This window comes from Periplaneta americana, chromosome 16 (assembly GCF_040183065.1).
Source record: "Periplaneta americana isolate PAMFEO1 chromosome 16, P.americana_PAMFEO1_priV1, whole genome shotgun sequence".
In the NCBI taxonomy this organism is placed as follows: Eukaryota; Metazoa; Arthropoda; class Insecta; order Blattodea; family Blattidae; genus Periplaneta; species Periplaneta americana.
Genome location: NC_091132.1, coordinates 172,465,095 through 172,491,832, shown reverse-complemented (window position 1 = coordinate 172,491,832; position 26,738 = coordinate 172,465,095). Strand labels below are relative to the sequence as shown.

Genomic DNA, 26,738 nt, shown 5'->3' with positions numbered 1-26,738 from the left:
CTATGCATCTGATAATACACTTTTGAGCAATAAATATATCATTCAGCATGGTTCCAGATCCCCAAAAACAAATACCATATGAAAGCCTTGACTCGACGTGTGCGAAATAATAAGACATTAATACATCGTGATTTATTATCGTCCTCAAAATTCTGATTTGATAACAAATGCTATTGGGTTTAGAAATTAAACTTGTGCAATGGGGGTCTCCAAGACAAACAATCACCAAATGTAACGCAAAAGAATTTAGTAGCTTCCCATTTACATAAGTATTGATTTGAATAGAAATATTAATGTCCTTCAGATTTTTCTTTTGAGAATTGTGAAAGTGAATCTATCCGGTCTTATTAACATTTAAGTGAAGCAGAACCAAACTTCAATCACACTAAATGGTAATTGTTTGTACATTGTAAGAGAGTAAGGGTGAAATTAAAATCGAATTTTTCAATATTGTTCAAATGTTGAAAACGAACTCAAACCTATAATTTCTAATGCGCTTTCCTCTTCAAAACAGATCTGGTAATTGCTGTTACATTTGCCATTTGTGTAGAAGGAACAAATGCAGAAGACATCACACTCTACTTATAAAAGAATAAAATTTATATAACAGAATGACAAAAAGGATAATACCCTACATTAGTCCCTGCCATAACGGCATATCTAGAAACGCAGGAAGGCTGCTTAAAGTTTACCGTATTTAAATAAAATAACTTTCACAGATACATGTCACACTTAAAGGGGGGAGTTACACCATTGGCCTGCAAAAATTTAGTGTAATTCATTTTTTTTATATCTCTACTACTATAAAAGCATTTCATGCTGAATATACATACATTACTAAGGCTAGGATTTTGATGAAACTGCATCTATTTTCTGGTAAGCCAGAAACATTGCTGCTTTAGTATTTATGTTATGTGATAAATTGAGTGTTTTGAAACACATTTGTTAGGGCATTTTTTTTCTTTGCATTTTTTACCTCTTACAACTCATAAGAGCATTTTTTGTTTTATTCTGTCGTTTTTGGGGTATTTTCATTTAATTTTGGCCATAAATCCCCATTATTAATATAAAATATTATTTATTTCCTTTCATATTTTCTCCGTATTTTTTCAATTAATACCCATTATTTTGTATATTATTCTAGTCGTTTTTTCTGCACAAATATTGTCATTTTAACGTAGTACATCCTCACGTAATGGATCAGTCCAACCACCCCTTCAATATAGACTCCTCTATACCTGCTAGTTCCGGATAAGAGTTAAATGTTATGTTTTATTTAACGACGCTCGCAACTGCAGAGGTTATATCAGCGTCGCCGGTTGTGCAGGAATTTTGTCCCGCAGGAGTTCTTTTACATGTCAGTAAATCTACTGACATGAGCCTGTCGCATTTAAGCACACTTAAATGCCATCGAACTGGCCCGGGATCGAACCCGCAACGTTGGGCATAGAAGGCCAGAGCTATACCGACTCGCCAACCAGAGTGACCTTGTGGTGGACTACATGGAACTACATCAGGTGAAATAATTAATTAAAGTGTACTACTTACAAAAAATATGTAAAATTAAATAAACTTGAATGTTGGTACTAGAATTTATCTTAATTACTAATCTAAATATTAATATTCCTACTTAGCCAATTATGTAAGAACAATTTTTAGGGAATTTTAAGGGCATTTTTATAAGATTTTTAGTTCATAAATGCATTGTTTTAGGACATTTTTTCATTATTTATAGGTCATCAAAATCCTAGCCCTATACAGTACACTTTATGAAACCTATTCAGAATAGTAAAATAGCTAATATTTACCTGTAAAAATAATATCTTAATTTTTTACAGCCACAAAGCATATATATAATAAAATATAGCCTACAATTCATTAAATATCTGTATGATTCTGTTACTGGAATATTTTAAAGAAATACATCAACATCATAGTCTAGAATCTTTTAGCTATCTGTTAGGACATATTTTTTTCTTAATCGTTGCCTTCAATATTAAATTTTATAAAAAATTTTTATTAAGAAAATTATATTTCCTGAAGGAATAGGTAAAATATCCTACATTATGTTGTTGATACAAGTCTTTAGAATATTTCTATAAAAGAATCATGCAGATATTTAATTCATTATAAATTTATTATGTAAAGCTTTACAGTTAGATAAACTGGGGTTACTTTGAACACAGAGGAAACTTTGACCATTTTTTCAGAAAATCATATTTAGGTTTCTACATGCTGCACTTGTTATAAATGGAGGTAAATTTGGTATGAGAATGATTTATGATAATTTACCCCCATTTATAACACAAGTACAGCATGTAGAAAGCTAAACATGATTTTCTGAAAAAAAAAATGTTCAAAGTAACCCCAGTTTATGGTTGCAAAAAATATACAAATTTGATATTATTTTTACAGGTAATTATTAGCTATTTTAATATTCTGAATTGTGTTTTATGAAGTGTATGAAAAGTTTTGTTCATTTAGATTTTATAGTAGCTGAGATAGAAAAGAAAAAATGAATTTCAGTAAACTTTTGCAAGCCACTGGTGTACCTCTCTCCAATATATTCCAGATTCAATATGAGTTAGAGGCTTCTCACTTCCAGGAAAGACGCCTGCTCTGCAGCATATCTAAACTCGTGTTACGAGACTTAAATTGCAATAACAATTTACTCATCATAAGGATCAAGGAGTCAACCTTCCTCAACAAAAGAAGCAATGTCCTCTTATATATTTTCTACAGCTGAATCCAGTGTCAAGGTTTATTCATTGCATGTCACTCTTAGGGACGGTAGCTGACAACTGTAGAAGAGAAAAAAACATGTTTCTTTCTAAGTGTTATGGTAGCATATAATAATTAATGCCCTATGACATCCCTTAGATCATGGGCAGCTAAAAGACATTACTGCGCCAACCCACTTTTAGTAGTGCTTAGGTAAATGATCTCGGAAAGAAGGGTTGAAAGGGGAGTTAGCACTAGGTGCGCTAACTACAACAGTAGTGGACTGTTAATACAATGAATATGATTGACAAGTTATTGTATATTCATTATGTACAAAGTTAATATTAACTAGTTAAATAAAAATTAATTATCTAGTTAATAAATATTAATTAATATTACATGTTTTGAGTAATATGATAAGTTTTGTAAATCATTAAACATATTCAAAACAAGTTAAAAGTATATAATGATGAATAATTAAGAGTTCCAAATGAATTTTAATGCAAAACATATGGTACACAATTCTCAGTTTTAAGTGGGCTATATGAAACAAACTCGTAATAGAAGTTGGAAAAATAAAAGATGAAAGGAAATTCCACACAAGACTATATTGTATATTACATTGAGATATCTTACACTTGACGACAGTCTCAAACTTTGGAACAATTTTCTCATATATATTAAAATGGATTAGAACTTGTAGACTGGATATCAGTTTTTCAGATTTCATTATCTTCGCTAAGGTTTGTCTACAAACTACAACAACTTTGATTCTGTTCTGCGAGGCAGCAACCAAGAACATATAATAACCCTGCTTCTCTCACCAGATACATTAAAGGGTACCCGTATAGAGTTAACAATAAGCCTCCATTATGAACAAAAGCAAAATTTTTTACTTTAGTAAAAATACCATTCTTTGATAAATAGTCACTTCGAGTTTCGTGATAAAAAGATCAGCCCATTCTATATTGTGAATCTTTTTTTTTTCAGTAGGTTATTTTACGACGCTTTATCAACATCTTTGGTTATTTAGCATCTGAATGAGATGAAAGTGATAATGCCGGTGAAATGAGTCCGGGGTCCAGCACCGAAAGTTACCTAGCATTTGCACATATTGTGTTGAGGGAAAACCCCGAAAAAAACCTCAACCAGGTTACTTGCCCCGACAGGGAATCGAACCCGGGCCACCTGGTTTCGCGGCCAGTATATTGTGAATCTGCGAATAAATTGTACCAATTATAATTTTCATTGAATCACTGGTGGAGGTATGTAATTTTCGAAGGGTTGCCTGGTAGATATGAAGGAAACACTTAAGAATCAATATTCTTCGTAAGCCAACATAAAAAATTCAAATATCTGTTCCTGTGACCATTGTAGCTAATATTGATGCCATGCATGAAACTATTCTGTACTACAGAAGAATTGGGTTGAAATATGGTAGGAAATTTCATAATGTCCTATGTATGCGTTTTTCACATCGTACATCGTGAAATTATACTGATAAGATGAAACCACAAGTGCAATAGAATAAACTTATTTAACGAATAACATTAAATAGCTTCCAAAACCGAAATTACTTACGTAAATGATAATAATTATTATAAAATACGGCAATAAGGTATTAATATGTTTCCTTGTAATGAAGTTCAAAAACAAACTGCTATCACGGCATACTAAATACTATTACCAATTACTCAAAGCGGAAAAACGAAACAACAATACTTAACCTCAAAAGTAAGAAAAGCTGAAATGTTACACTCAAGTATTGTATGAAGCGTCTTATCAAAAAACACAACTGTAATTGGTTGATTTTAAGACGGTTCCGAAATGTTATTGGCCAATACCGCAAATTCATCCTATCAGTTAAATAGTCTGACCTTTGATGACAAACGATTCAGTGTTAAAATTTTCACGCTGTTTTTCCGTAATTTTGTAGAGGATTCGTCTAACTTTCTGCATAATATTGTGACCAAGGAACAAACTTGGTACTTGCATCAGATTGCTTCTCGGACAAATGCAGAATAATTAAGATAGCCTCCAGAGTCCGAGACAGTTTTTGTTTTATTTTTAAAGTTCAATATAATTCTGCACTTCAAAAAGCGTCACTAAAATGAGGAAACATTATGAAAACATTCTGCAGGTTACAATAGGGCACAAACGCTGATATATTCTACTATTCTTCCTGTCCCTTCACACACATCTCATATATTTTTTAACCCTTATAGTCACTTATCAAACAAAATAAATATCACATCACTTCACTATCAGCGACTTAAACATCAATAAATGATAGAAATATAATGTCAAGATGAATACAACTATCGTAAAAAGAACAGAAAAAGTAAAATTAAGACTACACATGGAAATCTGTAGAAACAAATTTGAGAATCTCACTTGTTGAGCATCTTGTCCTACAGACTAAGTTACTTGTGGAAATCTGCAAAACAATTTCTGTTTGGCTGTAGGCACAGGAAAACCCTACACGTCTGGCATCTTGTCCTGGATAATTTTTTACATCCTTCTTTTCTACACTTTTGAAATATTTTTGTTGCTACAATTTCTGGCATATGCCTGGGATGTTTGCGGCTTTCCTCTGCCGGAAGTGGGACCGGTGTTCTTCTTTTGCGGACACGTTCTGGTGCCTCCTCCCCAACTGCAGGCTTTGCATTTTGTGCTACCTCATCCTGCTGTGCATCCTGGAAGTCCCAAGAGATGTCAGCACAGGAAAGAAGTGATCGACAACGATGCCACCTAGTGGCAAATTTGAAACTAAATGCATGTCTAAATGAGCTATTCCATCTCAAATCGACCAAAATATAGAGAAAATTGACCTTACAATTTCTAAATAGAATGAAACTTTTTTAGTACGTAGAGAAGTGTGATACAATGCTTTGTGCATAGTTTGAGGCATCAGAACTTCATAGTGTTTAAATTAAAAATATTTAAATTTACCGTATTTTCATAAAATTAGCAACTTCAAACTGTTGTGGCTCCGAAACCCTTTCACCCAATGATCAAAATCATGGTTTATTTTGATGCTGAGAAATTAAAGTTTATATTGACATATAAACAGATTTTCTTACTTTTTATGGAAACGGAGAAATTTAGATTTTACCTCATTAAGACGTCTTTGGCTAGGAAAAAATATTTTTAAAATATATAGTTAGATTCCGCATTGAAAGTACAAATAAACACATATGTTTTACTGATGGTATGTTGATAATAAAGTACTGAAAATATGAAATAAAGAAAATAAATAGTACGCGCGTGAACTAACCAGCTGACTGTGAGACGGGAGCTACCCGAGACAAGCAAGGCCAGGACACAAACACGTGACGTATCGTCTAGCAGTCATGGCTGGGCTAGCTTTATCACAGCTTTTCATAAACACAGGAGTAGAATGACGCCCAATGCTCGCTTATCTTCAGCTCTCGGCCAGTGCGTGCAGTACTGCACCGTTCAAGTCTAGGCGTGTGAAAATAATCTATTTAATACCCTCGAAACTTATTGCCGAGCCACTAAGCAAACAATGCCGAATCCCTCTTAATAATGCAAGGTTTTTCTCAATATTTTTTTACATTTTTACAAATGGGCAAAAAGCCTAAAAGTAAGTAAAATCAGATTATCTGTCTCTCTGTGTACAATAAAAATAAGGATTACTTCTTAACATAACCTACCAAATGTCAGCTTCAAAATAAGCTCTCGTTCAACGTTATGCAGTAAATGGTTCCAGAGCTCTGAGCGCTGAAAGAGGCTTATTTTTATAAAATACGCTAAATTTGTCGCTCAATAATACGAAAACCGTTTGACTTTCGATAGTATATTTTTTAAAATGCACTCCCCTCAGCACCTTGTAAAAATAAGGAAAAAATTAGAGTATAAAAAAATGCGAGGTTTTTTACTGATCGATTTCATATGGAATAGCCCATATAGAGTATAGACTATTCTATACTCTAGGACCCAGGAGAATAGACTACTTAGAACAAGATGAAATTGCTATGTTAGAGCATTATTCTTCTTCTGTACTAGTAAGATTTCAAAAAAGTGTGCTCAGCTTGCAAGAGAATCACTCTTACTGCATTACAAAAAAATTATGACGGTATACTCGAAATGACTGACAATGCCCCATATTATCCAGATTTAGTCCCAGAGAACTACTACTAATTTCCGGAAAAAAATAAACACGTTTAGGAAAATATTTGGTGCTAAGAGGGATGAAGTTACAGGAGAATGGAGAAAGTTACACAACACAGAACTGCACGCATTGTATTCTTCATCTGACATAATTAGGAACATTAAATCCAGACGTTTGAGATGGGCAGGGCATGTAGCACGTATGGACGAATCCAGAAATGCATATAGAGTGTTAGTTGGAAGATCTGAGGGAAGAAGAAGTTTGGGAAGGCCGAGATGTAAATGGGAGGATATCAAAATGGATTTGAGGGATGTCGGATATGATGCTAGGGACTGGATTAATCTTGCTCAGGATAGGGACCAATGAAGTGGGTTATGTGAGGGCGGCAATGAACCTCCGGGTTCTCTACAAGCCATTTGTAAGTAAGTAAAATATTAATGAATAAATAAAGATTTGTTTGAGATAAAGTAACATTCTAAAACAATTACAATACTGCCTCATATTGTGAGTGTAAATAAGGAAATATTAAGAACCACTGCATATAAAGTAGCCTATGAGATTCAAATGCTAAAATTCTCTTCTACCTGAAAGCGGACATGTCACTGCATTACATCATAATGAGAAACACGAGAATTGTTTTAGTAATCTTGTAGTCTCAATCATGTCATCCGGCGTGGCTTAGTGGATAAAGCATCAGCACGTAGAGCTGAAAACCCGGGTTCAAATCCCGGCGCCGGAGAGAATTTTTCTCCGTTCCATCACTCTTTCATCATATGATGACGCAGGATATCTGCATGGAAATATCATATGTACTTCGGTACATCAAAATATATATGATATGCGTAATAAATCACTTTGTGATTTAAGACGGCGCCCATACCGTCGGATCCCGGCCAACCAGTCACTCATTCGAGTGCACCTCAACACATGTATGGACTTCGGTCCTGCGTTCATAGACATCTATGACGTAGTGGAGAGGGCGGCCATTAGAGGGAACCCAAGAGATGGAGCTTAATCTGAGACGATTCTAACCGGCGTTGGGGTTGTATCCGGCGTGGCTTAGTGGATAAAGCATCAGCACGTAGAGCTGAAAACCCGGGTACATCAAAATATATATTCAAAGGATTGTTAAGTTTTGTAAGGATGCTAGAAACAAAACAGTAGGCTACATGAACTCAATGTCAAGACATTTAAGAACAGACCAATCAATAAACGTCACTCACCTCTGGTTCACTCTTTATCACAAGAGATGGTACCTCAACTTCCTCAAATTTGATTTCCCATTTGAAGCCAGAGATGGAGTTTGTGCTTTCCACTGTTGTCTCTTCCTATGGAATACAAAGATATAACAAATTTATATGAACACTTTTTTTTGCAGTTGTATTTCTGGAGATGTGGAAGAAGAGGCCTCTCAACTCCAACCAATAAATAAATTTAACACGTTGACTGCCATAGAGGACAACTGTCTCCACAAGTATTCAAAAGTAATGAACATAAAAGACGGTGGTAGTCAGCGTGTTAAACCCGCCAAAAGCAATCAACAGACTTCTGACATTTCCATAATGTTCATTTTTGAACTTCTTTACCAACAGCGCCACATGACAAGTCAAAACGGTGTTGCCACATAGATTCGCAGCTTAGTTATCGTAATGTAGACACTCCTTTCAGCACTAACGAATAATATTGGCCTACTGTCTCCCTCTGAGGGACAAAAAGATATCTGCTACATTCAATGCCATGCACTGGTCCTGTACCTTCCACGTGCTTTACTAGAACCGTCAGCAGTCTTCTCTTTGTCTGCAACAGACGTAGTATCAGTTATTGTGGACTATCATTTGTTAATGTAATGAAAAACAGTCTAGAATAAGACTTTTCTTTGCGCTATGTGCATTAAGAAGAAATAATACACGTCATACGAAAGGAAGTTCAAAGGGTAATATTTTTTATGTAGTTGTTACAGAATATTTGAAAATGTATGACAAATAATGAACACGTTAGAAACAAGCTTACTTATGGAACGGAAATACAGCAACCTCTAAACAAAAAAAAAAAAAACTTGACGTAATAGATCACTGTTTAAGATTGCTTCATCTACAGTCCCGTCGCTCTAATTTCCGGCAGCCAATCACGTTGCAGGTCGGCTACATTTAAACGTGTGCGTCTTGTGATTCGCTTATGAAGACGTTATTCATTTCTTAAGCGTCGATAAATGCTTAATATAATCGCCCGCCATTTTGGCTCTTTCGTTGGCGTTCGCAGAAACCACACGAAGACGTTATTTGCCGCTCAATTATTTGCTGAATTACAGTGCGTTTGATTTATTATCATAGGAGCTACGACATGATAATGTTTAACAGTGTGGCAAATAGATTCCTCGTATGGTAGCTCGGCAACGAAAGAACAAAAATGTCGAACGATACTACCTACCTAGACTTTATAGAGCCTTCACTTCCTAAGACGTAAGCAAAGAGGAGGAGTCACGCCGGGAATAACAGCGTCGCGACTATAGTCAGGAGATGGTGCAGATTTCATTAAGCACTACATAGAACGCAACTAAAACATTAACTTTAAACCATGTAACAGGACCCTTCAAAAATCATATAAGAAATACGTCTAACAATTTTAGGCATGTGATAAAATTTCAGTTTTTTTACCATAGTCAGAAAAGTACTGTCATTCACAGTACATTATCCTGAAATATTATTTAGAAGTTACAGAGGTCAAATTATTTTATATGCAAGCACTCATACTGTACTCTAACCACGAGAAAGTCTCAGGGGAATGAGACGCAGCGGGGTAATGCTGTGAATGAATGTTGATGTAATAAGATATCATAACGTCACACACGTGGGTACTCGTATCTCTATTGGCTAACTCTCAAAGCACAAACCATAACACTGATAAACACATATTTATACTACCCTAGTTACAAAATAAGATCACTGTTAATCTCCTGGTCTTTTAATCCCTCCATACAGGAAATAACACATGCAGGAGAGCGCATGGTTTTTAAACTGACGTTGTAAAGGTAATGTTATCTACTTCGCTCCAATAGATGACGAAATAGTAAGCACATTCCTTTCACGGTTAATCTCCTGGTTGGAGAACACTACATTGCATACAAGTACTGCTCGTATTAGATATTAGAGTTTAGTTCACAAGTTAAACAACAGTATTTCATTCGCCAAATTTAAATATATATCTTAAACATACAAGCCACAATATACGCCATTAGTATTTCAGGGAAATATATATATATATATATGTATATAAATTACTATTATCATTATTATTATTATTATTATTATTATTATTATTATTTTAGAATCTGTACTTCGAATAAAACTGCACTTTTACGACGCTATAACAACTATTGGTTACTTAGTATGGATAGAACTGGTGGTAGTGAAATGGTATTTCACAAGATGAGACAGATTCCCCATGAATTACCGGACTTTCGCCTTACAGTTGGGAAATACCTCAGAAAAAGCTTAACCAGGTAATCAGCACATGCGAGAATCGAACCCACTTCCGAGCGAAACAATTGAGAAGCAGGCAAATGTGCTACCACCTAGGCTAAACAGTAGAATTTACGTTTAAACTTTATTTCATTTGTTATATTTTTTTAAATAGAATAAATAAACTTTATGTTAAATATAGCATAACGTTATCACACTTATTAATTCCAAAACCTCGCAACTCGCTCGGAAATAGATTTTCACTTTTAGCACGTTTTTTATATATTCACAGAGCCATCTATTGACACTGCAGTGAAACTTAATTTAAAATACTAGCGCAAATATTGGGCTACTACGAAATCACTTAATTTATTCCTCTGTGAATAGTTTCAAAACGAAAAAAAGTGATAATCGACATTCGAGCGAGTTATAAGGTTTTGGAGTTAAGGTAACGATATACACGATAAATAAAAATTTAAAATTAATATGAACTTGAGTTCATTAAATTGCCTCAAATAAAATAAACAAGCCATTTATTCAGCAATAATTAAGGAATTTTACAATAATTATTTCATTAAAACTGGGGGGGGGGGGGGGCCGGGGCCCCCTGCCCCGGGCTAGAACAACATGACTTAAGACTCACAATAAAATAAAACTTCCAGAATGAGACGCACCTTTTCAAGTAAATACTCATTAGCTCAGAGTAACTTATTCTGTAAAAATACAGCATGTCACTTGACGCAGAATATGTTTGCCCTCGACTTCATTTCTATTACAATTTCGTAATTACAAGGTTTACTTAGCTCAACATAGCTGGCCTATACCTGGTGGCCAGCATTACATCAGATCACCTCAGTAGTCAGTTCAGGTTAAAGTGCAGACAGAATCAATAGGCGGGTTTTGGGTTTGGTACGGAAACAACTCACTCCACACTTTCTCTAGCGGTTTATGACCTGAACAAAGAGACCTTTCTGTCGCTCCGTTCGAATGTTAGTTATTGACAAGTGCTTGTTTGTGATACTACTGTGCTACAGTTTGTTCGTAAATACAATATATCTCACAATAAAAAGTATTTTTAAACAACTACTAATCATCTGAGTACTGTAATCGCTATCATGTCTCAATCGGGCCCTGATATCAGAAGCCTTACTACAGGTGTTATTTATCAACTTCACTGTTTCTTGAAAGAACTGTGAGGACATTAAAAATGTCCTGTCATCAATGCAGACAGTCACTGTCAAAGGCCAGTGACGCTTCTTTACGATCGGTCCAGAGAATTTATGCAAAGGGAGATGAATAGCAGTAAAGCAATCATCCTATGGAACTTAATCTATACTAATAATAAATCTGTAGCCGAAATTTTTCTGGTAATTTTCGATTTTCCAAAAATAATTGAATCGCCCCATGCAGAAAGGGCTTCAGTCCATTAGACCTGGTTTTGAGAAAACTAAGGAAAACAGTGTGTACCTTGTATTCCTTTCTGCATAGAACTCTGAGCCTGACTCTTCAGTTTCTATCTTTCCAAGCATTGGACTGAATACCTTTCTGCACAGGCCGATGGATCCATCCATAAATATATGATTTCCATCGATATCTCGTTTTTTCAAAATTTGTGACTGAAGCCCTTTCTGCATGGGGCGATTCAATTGGTCCTAACATATATAATTAACCACCCTGAAACCGAAAATCGCATTTTTGAAATTTTTGTTTGTATGTCTGTCTGTATGTTTGTTACCTTTTCACGCGATAATGGCTGAACCGATTTATATGAAAATTGGAATATAAATTAAGTTCGTTGTAACTTAGATTTTAGGCTATATGGCATTCAAAATACTTTATTTAAAAGGGGGGTTATAAGGGGCCTGAATTAAATAAATCGGAATATCTCGCTTATTATTGATTTTTGTGAAAAATGTTACATAACAAAAGTTTCTTTAAAAATGATTTCCGATAAGTTTTATTCTTTACAAAATTTTGATAGGACTGATATTTAATGAGATAAATGGGTTTTAAAATTAAAATAACGCCATCTAAGACAGTGCAATGAATTAAGATCAAATGACTTCGTCTATAAGGGGCCTTGGACAACAACAATCGAAACGGGGGCCTTCAACATCAACATTCGAAAGCTATTAAACATAGCCTACAGAGAATGTTTCTGTGTATTAACCGATTTGTATAATTAATTATTATTTCACCATTGGAAAGTGTAGTTTCTCTAGATGGACGTAATGCTATAATGTTATTACAGTAACGTCTGAGTAAATCGAGGACAGGTAAGATTAAAATAGCTTCTTAGGCACAGAAAATTTGATAGGCTATTTTGTACATTCGTTTTCTGTATTTCTTAAAATAACATTTATGTACACTCATTTTAATCTCAGAGAATTAACGAACAACGAGAGTGTATTGATTTAGTATGCAGTAATAGTACGTTAGCTTAGCAATCCATTATTTTATAATTCAAATTTTAACTATGCTCAATTTAATCGTGTTAAAATGCATAAAATATACATGCAATAAATGCAGTGCAAAAAAAATTGGGTAATGAGCAAAGCAGATTATCTTGCGCTGTTGTAAAAGTTGTTCCCTGGATCAACCGTCCTATTTTAATTACGTAATTACTTTATATTTATTTCTAACAGGTGCAGCGGAGCGCACGGGTACGGCTAGTTTTACATATATTTATTTAAACAATACACGGACAGATGTAGATAATATGGAATTTTACATTTACATTAATATTATTTTTTTTTAGATACTGTAACATTTCATTTTATTCTATATTAAGTTGTTTATTTAAGACATTAACAATGGAAAATTGTTTCATTATTTAGATTCTTGAAAACTATTATTAAGTTAATTTAATTTTTTTAGAAATTGTTCACGGAATAAGGTAAATTTTTTAATTGATATGCTAATTATATCTGTGTCAAATGGAGTATTATATTGTAGTCTACTACAGTTTCATGCCTGCTAAATTTTAGGAGCTCCAGTGTTAGTTATAATTAGGTAAAACACATTACGTTTGGGAATAAAATATGATTGGGATCATAAAATGAAATATTATTTAATAACTTGTCAATAATACATTAACTTGAGTAGATTTAACTGTCACTAGGGACTAGTTTATCGACTTTTCTCATTGAATATATGCTATTTCAACACTTCTTGCATTGAATTGTTGATGGGCTTCAATAATACAGACGCATAAACAAGACTGAATAAAACTCACCGCATAGAATCAGAATAGTGCTGAGTGCCCAATTTATAAAACGATCTTTTTTGTCATACTTATTATGTTATTTATTTTAGGCAATTTCCTAGAAGACGGACAAAATCCAGCATGGCTGGCGAAAACTACCAAAACGTTCTGCCAACTATGAAGTTCAAATGTCACCAAATGTTACAAAATGAAAGATGGAAAATTAAACATATATTCATATTTTTAAGGAAGAAAAAGCCTTTCAAAAAATGAAAATATGTTCAATTTTTCATCTTTGATTTTTATGGTGTTTGGTGGCATTTGAACTTCATAGTTGGTAGTACTTTTCTGGCAGTTTTCGTCCGCACTTTACCCCCACAAATCACTAAAACACAAAACAAAACAATAATTTATCACCTAATCAAACAAAATTCAATCCTCATTGACGTCTTCAGAGACAACCACTTCACTTGCATTATAACACAGGCTTCAAGGCAATCTAAACTTAAACCATGCAGCCAACAAAGAACTAAACCAACACTTTGTCGTACAGTCAAGTTCACATAACTAAACCATGTATTTACACAAAATGAAATTCTCTTTGAACTCTTATTATTAAGCTAAGCCATTCGTAAGTATGCTTTCATTACGAAACTTGTTCATGTTATAATAATATACATATTCCACAAGCAGTAAACGTACATTAATATTTTGGGTAATTGTGAATTACAGGAACCTTTTTGAAAATCACTCAAATAACCCATAAAATGAAGGAGCACATTTAAAAACGCGATGTAAATGCTGTGTTGGCGATATGCCCACCCAACCCACCCAAATAATTATCTTCCTTTTATATCATAATTTTGCAAAACGAGAGAGACTCCATTGCTATCTTGTCTGGTTTGACGTCAATTTTTCAGCGCTGCCAACATATGTAGATGATAAGCGAAAACGCGAAAACGTATTAATACAATCCTAATGAGAATTACGCAACAATGCCGCCATTGTTATACGCGGATTGTAATACTAGTTATCATAGCAATGACATGTGTCGGTTGTGATTTCAAATTACGTACTTTTCTGCGCAATGTCAACACTTTACAGTCAATGAAAGACTTCCTAGTATCTCACGGAATTATAAGAAACACTATAAACTGTCCGTCATGTCGTAATGTCTGCCATTTGAAAATTACAGGACGACAAAGACTGGAATTTAGGTGCAGCAAACGCCATGGGCAACAACGGCGATGCAACTTCATTAAAAGTGGTAGGAAAGATACTTTCATAGGAGATTCAAAATTATCGATAGACCAGATTTTGCAATTTTGTGCATTCTGGTGCCTACTTCCCAATCCTAGACATGTGACCCTCAGTGAAGAAGTAGAAGTATCACGCCACACGGTTGTAGACTGGTCCAACTTTTGTCGTGAAGTTTGCTTAGACTGGGTGTATGAACACAGGCAAGCAATTGGTGGTCCAGGGACAATTGTGGAGATCGATGAAAGCAAGTTCGGGCGGCGAAAATACAACCGCGGACGTCTCATTGAGGGCCAATGGGTATTTGGTGGGGTGGAACGTGGTAACCCAACGAATTTTTTTATGGTACCAGTACAAAACAGAGACGCAGAAACTCTAGTCAATTTAATACAGGAGTGGATTCTCCCAGGTACTACAATTGTATCCGATTGCTGGAAGGCGTACAACACTCTACAGAATCAAGGCTTTCTCCATCTGCGGGTAAACCACTCGGTGGAATTTGTGGATACAGCAGATAGTGGAGAAATCCACATAGAAAATCTCAGAAGACTTGCTGGCGAACATGTAACTATACACACGCAAAATATCGAGAGGAAGTGGCGCTCTGTGAAGTACTCTATACCAGCCTTCGGACGCCGGAAACAACACTTTGAGGGTTATTTTGCGGAGTACATATTCAAGTCCAACTTTTCCCGTTCTCGTCTCATATGCGAATTCTTCAAGAGAGCCGCTCTGCTGTACCCACCTCCACAGTAATTTGCTGAATTCCAGGCCACTTACAAAAAATGTTGAAATCACGGTTCGAAATATCTAATTTGAAAAAGTAGACTTAGAGCCTAAATGCTAAATAATGAATTAAAAACCTCATTTATGTTTGTATTGTGCAGTATGAATGTGTAACAAGCATATCCACAAACGTACAGTACTGCATCTTTTTCTTCTATTTTGTCTCGAGTTGTGTTATACTATTGTTGCAGCTAATTGAATGCGTAGCTTTGGTTCCCAGTCATAATGTAAGTGAAGAGTAATTACATGCTTTCAATGTGGAATTATTTTACAAAAAATAAACCACTTAGTTATATGAAAACCACAGTAACGCCTTTTGTGTTTTGTTTTTGGTGCAAGAGAAATACTCGTATTTTAAGAAAGTACTTCCATATTTTCAGTCCATGAAAAATATTTTTTACGAAAGTACTTTAGTATTTTTACTTGTCTTACACGAAACTATTTTCGCTCTTGCATTCCATTGTTTTGTATTATTGGTGCAAGGGAAATACTAGTATTTTAATAAAGACTTCCATACTTTCTAGTCCTGGAAAATCCTCCTTTACCAAAGTACTTTCGTATTTTTATGTCATCTCAAACACTCGTCCTCTACGAAATCACTTTCGCTGCAATAATGTAGTATATTGTAAATTATATGTTATTTATGCCGCAACGAAAATACCCATCTTTTAAGAAAGCACTTATTTTTAGTGCAGGAAAATACTTTGGAGAGACTTCAGAATACAGCGTAAGTACATATGTCGTTTTTGTTTTATTCAATTATTTATTATTGGTCCAGGGGAAATATCTTATATTGTACTTATTTATTTAAGTGAAGGGTACTTATGTCACAGCTCCTATAGGTATTTGCTAAAATACCTTGAAAATGCTTTGTATTTATAATATTGATTAGTGATCACTGACAGAGTTAGATGCCCACCTATTCCGCCCTAAATGCGTATCTTATATACGAAAATCGCCATGCGTGAATGAACAGTACTCCCATATTTCGTTAATGTGACAAACGGTTTCAGTGTCGCAAACATAGTAATAATACTACACACCTAATCAAACCTAATCTAACCTGTCACATAATACACACGTAATATAATCTAGGCTAATCTAATCTGTTACACAATATTACACACCTTATCTAACCTAACCTGTCACATAATAAACACCTAATCAAACCTAACCTAACCTGTCACATAATACTACACACATAATCAAACCCAACCTAACCTCTGACATAATACTACACACCTAATCAAACCTAACCTAACCTCTCACATAACAATAACACCTAATCAAACCTATCCTAACCTGTCACATAATACTACACACCTAATCAAACCTAACCTAACCTGTCACATAATACTACACACCTAATAAACCTAACCTAACCAGTCACATAATACTACACACCTAATCAAACCTAACCTAACCTGTCACATAATACTACACACCTAATCACACCTAACCTAACCTGTCACATAGTACTACACATCTAATAGACGTAACCTAACCTGTCACATAATACTACACACCTAATCAAACCTAACCTAACCTGTCACATAATACTACACACCTAATAAATCTAACCTAACCTGTCACATAACACTACACACCTAATCAAACCTAAGCTAACCTGTCACATAGTACTACACACCTAATCAAACCTAACCTAACCTGTCATATAATACTACACACCTAATCAAACCTAACCTAACCTGTCACATAATACTACACACCTAATAAACCTAACCTAACCTGTCACATAATACTACACACCTAATCAAACCCAAACTAACCTCTAACATAATACTACACACCTAATCAAACCTAACCTAGCCTCTCACATAACACTACACACCTAATCAAACCTATCCTAACCTGTCGCATAATACTACACACCTAATCAAACCTATCCTAACCTGTCACATAATACTACACACCTAATCAAACCCAACCTAACCTAACCTGTCACATAATACTACACACCTAATCAAACCTAACCTAACCTGTCACAATACTACACACCAAACCTAACCTAACCTGTCACATAATACTACACACCTAATAAACCTAACCTAACCTGTCACATAATACTACACACCTAATCAAACCCAACCTAACCTCTAACATAATACTACACACCCAATCAAACCTAACCTAACCTCTCACATAACACTACACACCTAATCAAACCTATCCTAACCTGCCACATAATACTACACACCCAATCAAACCTAACCTAACCTGTCACATAATACTACACACATAATAAACCTAACCTAACCAGTCACATAATACTACACACCTAAAAAACCTAGCCTAACCTGTCACATAATGCTACATACCTAATCATACCCAACCTAACCTCATATAATACTACACACCTAATCAAACCTAACCCAGCCTGTCACATAATACACACCTAATCTAACCTAACCTCTCACATAACACTACACACCTAATCAAACCTAACTTAACCTCTCACATAATACTACACACCTAAACAAACCTAACCTCTCACATAATACTATACACCTAACCTAACCTGTCACATAATATACACTTAATCTAACCTAACCTGTCCTGTCACATAGTACACTAACACCTAATGTAACCTAACCTAACCTGTCACATAATATATAATTAATCTAACATGTATCGTGGCTATGATAAAAGTATTGAAAATTGGTTTATAGAGCCACATTGGCAGTGATAAAAGTGTGCACACTCTACCTTGTCCTTTATTTATTTATCTACCCTTGTGCCTCCAGTAAAAAAAAAAAACATGCATTTTAATTATTTTTAATTTCAATATTTTTTGTACATAAGTAGCTACTTACGCGGTATTCTGAACTATAGCGAATACTTTTTTTAAGAGACTACTTTCGCATTTTACTTGATCTAAAACTCGTCTGCTACGAAATCACTCTCGCTGCAATAATGTAGCATATTGTAGCATATATGTTAAATAATATATCCTACAACGAAAGTACTCGTCTTTCAAGAAAGCACTTCCGTATTTTTAGTGCACGAAAATATTTTTTTACGGAAGTCTAAAACTCGTCTTTTACGAAATAACTTTCTCTGTACGAATTTTGTTTATAGTGCAAAGAAAATACTAGTCTTTTAAGAAAGCACTTCCGTATTTTTAGTATAGGAAAATTCTCTTTTTTATGAAAATACTTTCGTAGTTGGAAATTTGTCTTTTACGAAAGTACTTTCGTATTTTGAATGCAAACGTATGCAGAGGATATGCGTTTAGGCATTATACAATCGTCCGTGGATTTATGCAACAATGCCCTAATCCATATAGGCCTACAGCCCTACACGGATTATTATAGTTACATCATGAGCAGTTTCGCTCTTTAAGCCTTTCATATGTTGCCATCACTGGTATGGTATCCTAGTGTAAAATTTTGGAACTCGTGTGAAGATGACAATCGCTTACAATATGGTTGTCTGCAAATTCGATCCAATTACTCAACATTTATGTCTAATATCCAAAAATCCCTTTATTATGTTTATTAGTCATAAAATTCATAGACGTAATGGAAAAAAAAATATCTTCTTCAATAATATAAGAAGTGTTATAAGTGCTTTGTGTGCTGTGAAGGTAGTGTATAATGGTAATCTTAAGTCCTGGTGAATTTTCGGAGCAATTCGAAATGGCGTGCCCAAGCTTCACAATTAATATATTTTGTACTGTGTTTAATTTTATGTGGTTTATAAAGTTGGTAAGTATACTGCATAAACATTATTTAGGCCCGGTTGCAGAAACGCAAATCAAATCAGTCCCTGATCGCCAATCAGTTGATGTCTGATTTATTTGATTGTTCATTGCGTTGCACAAACGTGAATCTTCAATCAACTTGTCTCAATTTACTAATTGCTGATTTGAGAAAGAAATACATTTAACAGCGCTATTTAGCAACCATAGCCAATTTGATGCTCTTTAAAAGTCTCGAAACGAATGCATCAAGTGGGCGGTGACTAGGAAAACAAGTGAATGTTCAAGTGAATGCTTTTTTGTTTTCTTGCTTTTTTGTAGAAAGGAAACAGGCGGATTCTATTTGTATATAAACTACAATATAGTGAAACAAAAATGAAGCAAAAAAAAAAAATGTGAGGGAGCTTCTGTTTGGGATTTGCTAGGGGAGTCGACAAGAAATTGGAATATGCATAGCCTCCATAACCCAAAATAATTTCATTTCCCATCTCTCTGTTTACAAATGGAGCTCGTGACCTACTCATTAAAAATATTGTGTTGTCATGTGTAGAACCCTGCCAACGGGCTACAACATTCCAGAATTTCGATGATGGTGTAGACTACATACTACCTGTATATTCACAGAAAAGAAACCTTTTCTATTTCGATAAAGTTCGGCATCATTTCAACCAGGTGATTGGGGATGTGAGCAGTCTATACAACCAATATTAGGCTACTCTTGGAAATCCTGACATGGCTGAAAATTCTCTCTGGATTTCAAATCGTTCCCTGTTTGAAGTTTGGGGATTTATGAGAGGCAGCCATAACAAAGCAATTTCATACGTAACATTCCTAACTACTCGGCAAATAGTTGATTTGTGGACCCTAACAAGATAACCCAAGACCACCTGAAAAATTCCAACAGCATTAAATTTCAGCATTATTAGGACTTGGTTCACAGGAGAAAGTGGAAGGTTTCGATTTGTCTGTCTGCATATATTTGTTTCAATTTTTGAAAGTAACAAAACACACGAATCCTTACTTAACCTAAATCTTTGCTCAAATTTTCTGTCATTATACATAAAAACAATTCATGTCTATCACGGAAACGCCTTCTTATTAATAATATTTTTTTCATTCTAAAATTTCTTCATCACAAGAATCCATTATGTCGAAAACAATATTGTTACGTTATAACTATTTACTATATGCATTACAGTAACTGCATTATAAACAGAACAACATAAATAGCCTACTTGATCGATGATCAGTGACTTAACCAGCAAAAATCTGTTGATCAAATCTGATGGAAGACTGATCTCCGATCAAACACTGATTGTTCTTTCTGCAACAGAAATACAACTGATGGCCAATCAAACTCTCCTTGATTGCTAATCATATTTTGATCGGAGTTTCTGCAACCGGGCCTTAGTATTTACTATTTCAACATAACATTCTGAAAATACATAAATACAAAGTATTTGTGTAATGCTAAATATTTGATTTATATTAGGTTCACATTACACTTTCGTTAGTGAAATGACTTCACTTGCAAAATATTATAATGATAATACTGAGTAAAGAACGTAGGCCCTATTTGTAAGTACTAAAATCACGTTATTATTTTATTTATTTTCTAAGTTTTCCTGCAGTGAAAAAGTATCAACGGAGTTATTTGGAACAGGACCATACACCAAGCAGGTTCTGAGGGGTGTAGGAGTCGGGGTAGAGAAATACGGGTTCGCCAGAACCGCCGATTTCTTCTGCCCCTAGTATAGGTTTCCATGTTTCTGCGTATAGTTTGGGATCTGTCCTCAATATTTTTAGTCTATGAGTGGATCTGCTATACTAGCAAACTACATAATATTACAGTAGTGTAAATTTATGTATTCACATAGTTATTAGTAATACAGGAATGAGGAAATAGACATAAAAATGGCCTTACATCTGGTGCCTCTTCTCTCACTGCGTCATCAGATGGCTCTATTGCCAAAGGATCGACCTCGGGTTCTGTCTTGATAACATCCATTTCAACTGAAAAAACAGAGTAAGAAAATTACCTGTTTGCTGTTTATGAGCTGTTGATACAGGCACACATGTGCCCTCCTCAACTGGATATGTATGCGATACTGCAGATTTCACTACAGATGAACAGACATCCTTTGCTTTAGAGTATAATCACAGTCTAGTATATACAGTCACGAAGCTCAATACGTAGTAAATATGCATCCATGGATAGTTGCTAACCACTAGGATCGCTAATATCGCCTCATTAGAGACAATGCGAAATAGTACCTGCACAGTCTATTGTTTCTAGTACCCTCATAAACTCAAGTTTCGTGACTGTATATACTAGAATGTGGTATTATACTCTTTTAGAAGTGCTCTCTCTCTCTCTCTCTCTCTCTCTCTCTCTCTCTCTCTCTCTCTCTCTCTCTCTCTCAAAAGGCAAAAAAAAAAAAAAATTATTCCCATTTTCTCATTTTTATATTAATTTAATAACTAACGTGTTTCCTAATTGAATTTCTTTCTTTTAATTTTAAAACTTCGAATACAAAGAATGTAGTTAAAAGTTAAACATAATAAAATCTTAAATCTTTTTAGATGCTAAAAGTATGGGTCATTCTGTTAATTCAGTGCTCGGGTGGCGTACAATTGTAGCCCACACTTCTTTTTGTAGTGCTATTATGTCTTAGTGAACCAAGCGGCGACATCTTTCTTTTGTATACGTTTCCTGCACACTTGTAGCACTGCATTAGTGATGTTATATTTTATGACTTCACCAGACGTTCAGAGTCAGGCTGATTATTATTCCTTGGACTGCAGTTGTAGCCCACGCGAGTAAACTAGTAACTTTATTTTTGAAGCAACTTCCCATATATTTCATGTTTTAATTTCTTAAACATTGCATGTGTCACAAATAAATTAATTATGACTGACAGACAACTTGGTGAATGTTACTTATGTCCCGCCCACTATAGGAGACATAAGCCAGTTTTACACTAATCCTAAACATTGAGTATAACTTGTTGGTGAAACGAGCGTTGAGCGACTTACGCCGATTTTTGAAGACACCGACGCACTTGAACTGCCAACATAGAAAACAAAAAATCACACTCAATCGCTTTCACCTTCACACTAGTGAATGGTGATAATTAAGCGCATGAGTTAATATTTGATACAAACACAACATGGGCATAGCTTCATTTGCAGTAGCACCGGCACATCAGTTAGTATTTCCAATAATGCAAATTATGTGTTCTATGCCGACATTATACACACCTAAGATAATGAAGTCCAAACTTCTAATATTGAACCTCTTCAGTCCACAACGACGAAGTTAAGAATAACTGAGTGTAGAGTATATTAAATGCTATACATTATTGAATTCAAAAGCATGCGCATATACCAAAACGTGCGTGAAACCAAATAACATCTAAAATAATTCAGAAGGAACGGCAAACTCCTTAACAATAACCGTCGGGTATCAAGAAGACTGTGAAATAGCTTAGGATAGATAGGTATAGTATGGCATTATCAAGTATGCAGTGTTCAATTACTGTATATTACTTGGTAAGCTCGCATTAAAATTATGGTACCGATACCAATCTTTGTTAAACACTTGGAATACTAACATTGCATATATTATTGGGATAAACTCCAGAACATGGATTGCATCCTTTCCCTCTTACTTCAAAATTCCAACCTTGTACACACAAAATAAATTATTGGCACTGAAAAGTGCCTTTTCGTAAATATAATGATGCGCATTCGACAAACGCAGATAAATCTGCTCTTTTTAGTATTTTAAGACATAATTTGGTAGGTGCAATCCGTGTTCTAACATTTCCCCTATTATTGACTATGGGCCTATACGTTTTTTTTTCTATCCCAAGATCATTAAGAAAGGTGAATATTATTCATGCTTGTTTCCTGTATTTCTTCAAATATGTGGCATGTTAGTTTTTATTTGTCGTTATTTACGTAAAAATGATGCACCAAAAATAATAATAATTTCGTACTCACTCCACATCCCTATATTCACATTTGTTTTTCAGTGATTTATTAAAGAATGTACCGGTATTTAAAAGACTAATTTAGAAACATGTTACATAAATTATCCTTGTGCCAAAAGAGAATGCTCCCTGGACCAAATTATATTAAAGAATGTACCGGTATTTAAAAGACTAAATTAGAAACATGTTACATAAATCATCCTTATGCCAAAAGAGAGTGCTCCCTGGACCAAATTATATTAAAGAATGTGCCGGTATTTAAAAGACTAATTTAGAAACATGTTACATAAATTATCCTTGTGCCAAAAGAGAATGCTCCCTGGACCAAATTATATTAAAGAATGTACCGGTATTTAAAAGACTAATTTAGAAACATGTTACATAAATTATCCTTGTGCCAAAAGAGAATGCTCCCTGGACCAAATTATATTAAAGAATGTACCGGTATTTAAAAGACTAATTTAGAAACATGTTACATAAATTATCGTTGTGCCAAAAGAGAATGCTCCCTGGACCAAATTATATTAAAGAATGTACCGGTATTTAAAAGACTAAATTAGAAACATGTTACATAAATCATCCTTATGCCAAAAGAGAGTGCTCCCTGGACCAAATTATATTAAAGAATGTGCCGGTATTTAAAAGACTAATTTAGAAACATGTTACATAAATTATCCTTGTGCCAAAAGAGAATGCTCCCTGGACCAAATTATATTAAAGAATGTACCGGTATTTAAAAGACTAATTTAGAAACATGTTACATAAATTATCCTTGTGCCAAAAGAGAATGCTCCCTGGACCAAATTATATTAAAGAATGTACCGGTATTTAAAAGACTAATTTAGAAACATGTTACATAAATTATCCTTGTGCCAAAAGAGAATGCTCCCTGGACCAAATTATATTAAAGAATGTACCGGTATTTAAAAGACTAAATTAGAAACATGTTACATAAATCATCCTTATGCCAAAAGAGAGTGCTCCCTGGACCAAATTATATTAAAGAATGTGCCGGTATTTAAAAGACTAATTTAGAAACATGTTACATAAATCATCCTTGTGCCAAAAGAGAATGCTCCCTGGACCAAATTGTCGTATTTTGCAATGGTCGTCAGTACTTGCTGAAATGGGTAATAATATAATACAATTATGTTGTACGTAGCAACATCGATTATTCAATTGATAGGATATTTTATGAGGTTGTCATGACTGAGATATCTATTGTCAATTGCTTTTATTTGTCAGAAGGCCTTGACTGACGGGTATATAAGGACTGGCGCTCTTATTGGCGGAGGTCGGGGTTTGGGATGGTCCACAAGCAACAAGTTATACTAAATATGTTTAGGATTAGTGTAAAACTGGCCTATGTCTCCTATAGTGGGCGGGACATAAGTAACATTCACTCAGTATAATTATCTTATTAGGAAAATATATACCTGTAACTTTCAATTTACCTCTGACCAAGACTGCTTGGCTTCCAGATCTGTGTCATCACCTTCTATAGCCAATGGGTCGATAGCTGGTTCCGTCTTTATCACATCCATCACAAATGAAAGACACGTTTAAAGTGCTGACATCAATTTGTAGAAGGCAGGGTATGCTGTTGAGAAATGCTTAATAAGATATTTTAAAACAATTTCGCTGAAAACTCGAAAGTTTCTGTGAACTAATTATTGATTACATAGATATAGGGTGTTTTAAAAATGGTGGTCAATAATTTACAGAAGAATAGTACAAACTAACCCAAGCAAAAATGTTTCAATACACATTGGTCCGCAAATTAACCATTGTCGAGATAATGCATATTTTCTGTAGAGATTCCTCGCTGACTGAAAGCAGATGTGCAGAGATCCCTAACTGAATTCTACCTGCAGCAGGTGTTCAAAATAATGTCCATGCATCTGAAAGTAAACCCAAATACAGAACTCTAATCGGATCTAGGAAGTCAAAGTATAGACCCTCCTCTGACTATGAGAATATTGCATGAACGGTTAATTTGGGACCAATGTTTATTGAAGCTTTTTTTTTTCTTCTTTCTGTTTGTTCTTTTCATCTGTAAATTACTGACCATCACTTTGAAACACCAATATACAGAACTTTAATAGTAATAATAATAATAATAATAATAATAATAATAATAATAATAAAAGGCGGTTAGAGCGTGGTGCCGACCACACCACCTCATTCTAATGCCGAGGTCATGGAAAGCATGGGGCTCTACCTCCATGCCCCCCAAGTGCCTTCATGGCATGTTACGGGGATACCTTTACCTTTAATAATAATAATAATAATAATAATAATAATAATAATAATAATAATAATAAAAGGCGGTTAGAGCGTGGTGCCGACCACACCACCTCATTCTAGTGCCGAGGTCATGGAAAGCATGGGGCTCTACCTCCATGCCCCCCAAGTGCCTTCATGGCATGTTACGGGGATACCTTTACCTTTAATAATAATAATAATAATAATAATAATAATAATAATAATAATAATAATAATAATAATAATAATAGCTTATTGAATATAATTATGGATATCACTCAAACACAGACTGCCATTGGAAAATAAATTAGAAACAAGGTAATTACATAGAGGCAGTTCACCTGGTTGACATTTTATTTAAGTGTTGCCAACTTCATTTTTCGTTGGTGACTTTTCTTTTTAGTTCGTATTGGTAGTGGCACCGATTTTGAAAAATCAGGTAGAGGTCTAGGCTAAACTAGCGCTGAGGTAGTTCCCTTCGTACTCTGTTCATATAGCCCTACCTTACATATACGAATCTGTACAACAGATTAGGTTTGGTTACTTTATGCTTTTATTATGCCTTGCATATAGGATATAAACTGCTTCTCCAAAATTGATTCCCTATAAATTCAACGACTTTCATTCCCGATATCACCGGAACTATCTCAGCACTAGTTTCTTTGCAATGAAAGGACGCCATTTACCTGAGCGCCACCTATTTACTGATGAATGTCCAATATTAGCACTTTTTTTCTTCTTCTTAAATTTACAAAAAAAAGGGGGGGAAAGTATAACAATAATTAATTATATAAATCATTTGCAAATGTTACCCGAATAAATTGATCACATCGTACTGCATTGCAACCAATTGCAGAATCTTGCGGTATAGCTGTTAGTGTGATCATATATGCCGTGATATGACGTTTTCTGTAAAAAAAAAAACTAGGTAATTAGGTCAATGTACTACTTGTGTTAATCACACAATATAAGGAAACTGCTGATAGCACATTATGTGTAATGGATCCTAAAACTACCTCTGAGTGTGTATGTGTATAATGCTTCAATAAATAATTTTGAATTTTGATTCTGTTGTTGTCGTCGTTGTCATTGTTGTTAACAAATTTTGAGACGTCCTATTCAAAATGACTACTTACAAATGTCAACGTTCACCACAACCACATTTAAATTGTTGTCCTGCAATGCCAGATCCACC

The 26,738-nt window shown here is 34.7% G+C and overlaps 1 protein-coding gene across 3 annotated transcripts; it reads right to left on the bottom strand.

Moving 5' to 3' along the window:
- Positions 1–2,575: 2,575 nt before the first annotated feature.
- On the bottom strand, positions 2,576–26,455 carry LOC138691944 (uncharacterized). Of its 3 annotated transcripts, none has more exons than XM_069814607.1 (5): positions 26,356–26,455; positions 24,733–24,878; positions 21,208–21,296; positions 8,080–8,184; positions 2,576–5,417 (listed from the first exon to the last, which is right to left on the bottom strand). In XM_069814607.1, the coding sequence occupies exons 3-5, from the start codon at positions 21,289–21,291 to the stop codon at positions 5,145–5,147; spliced, it is 462 nt and encodes a 153-aa protein (XP_069670708.1). In that variant the 5' UTR covers positions 21,292–21,296; positions 24,733–24,878; positions 26,356–26,455; the 3' UTR covers positions 2,576–5,144. The 3 variants fall into 3 exon arrangements, with proteins under 3 accessions (XP_069670708.1, XP_069670707.1, XP_069670710.1); XM_069814606.1 differs by having other exon boundaries at positions 26,230–26,414; XM_069814609.1 differs by lacking the exons at positions 24,733–24,878; positions 26,356–26,455 and adding an exon at positions 22,545–22,761.
- Between the last annotated feature and the right edge of the window lie 283 nt (positions 26,456–26,738).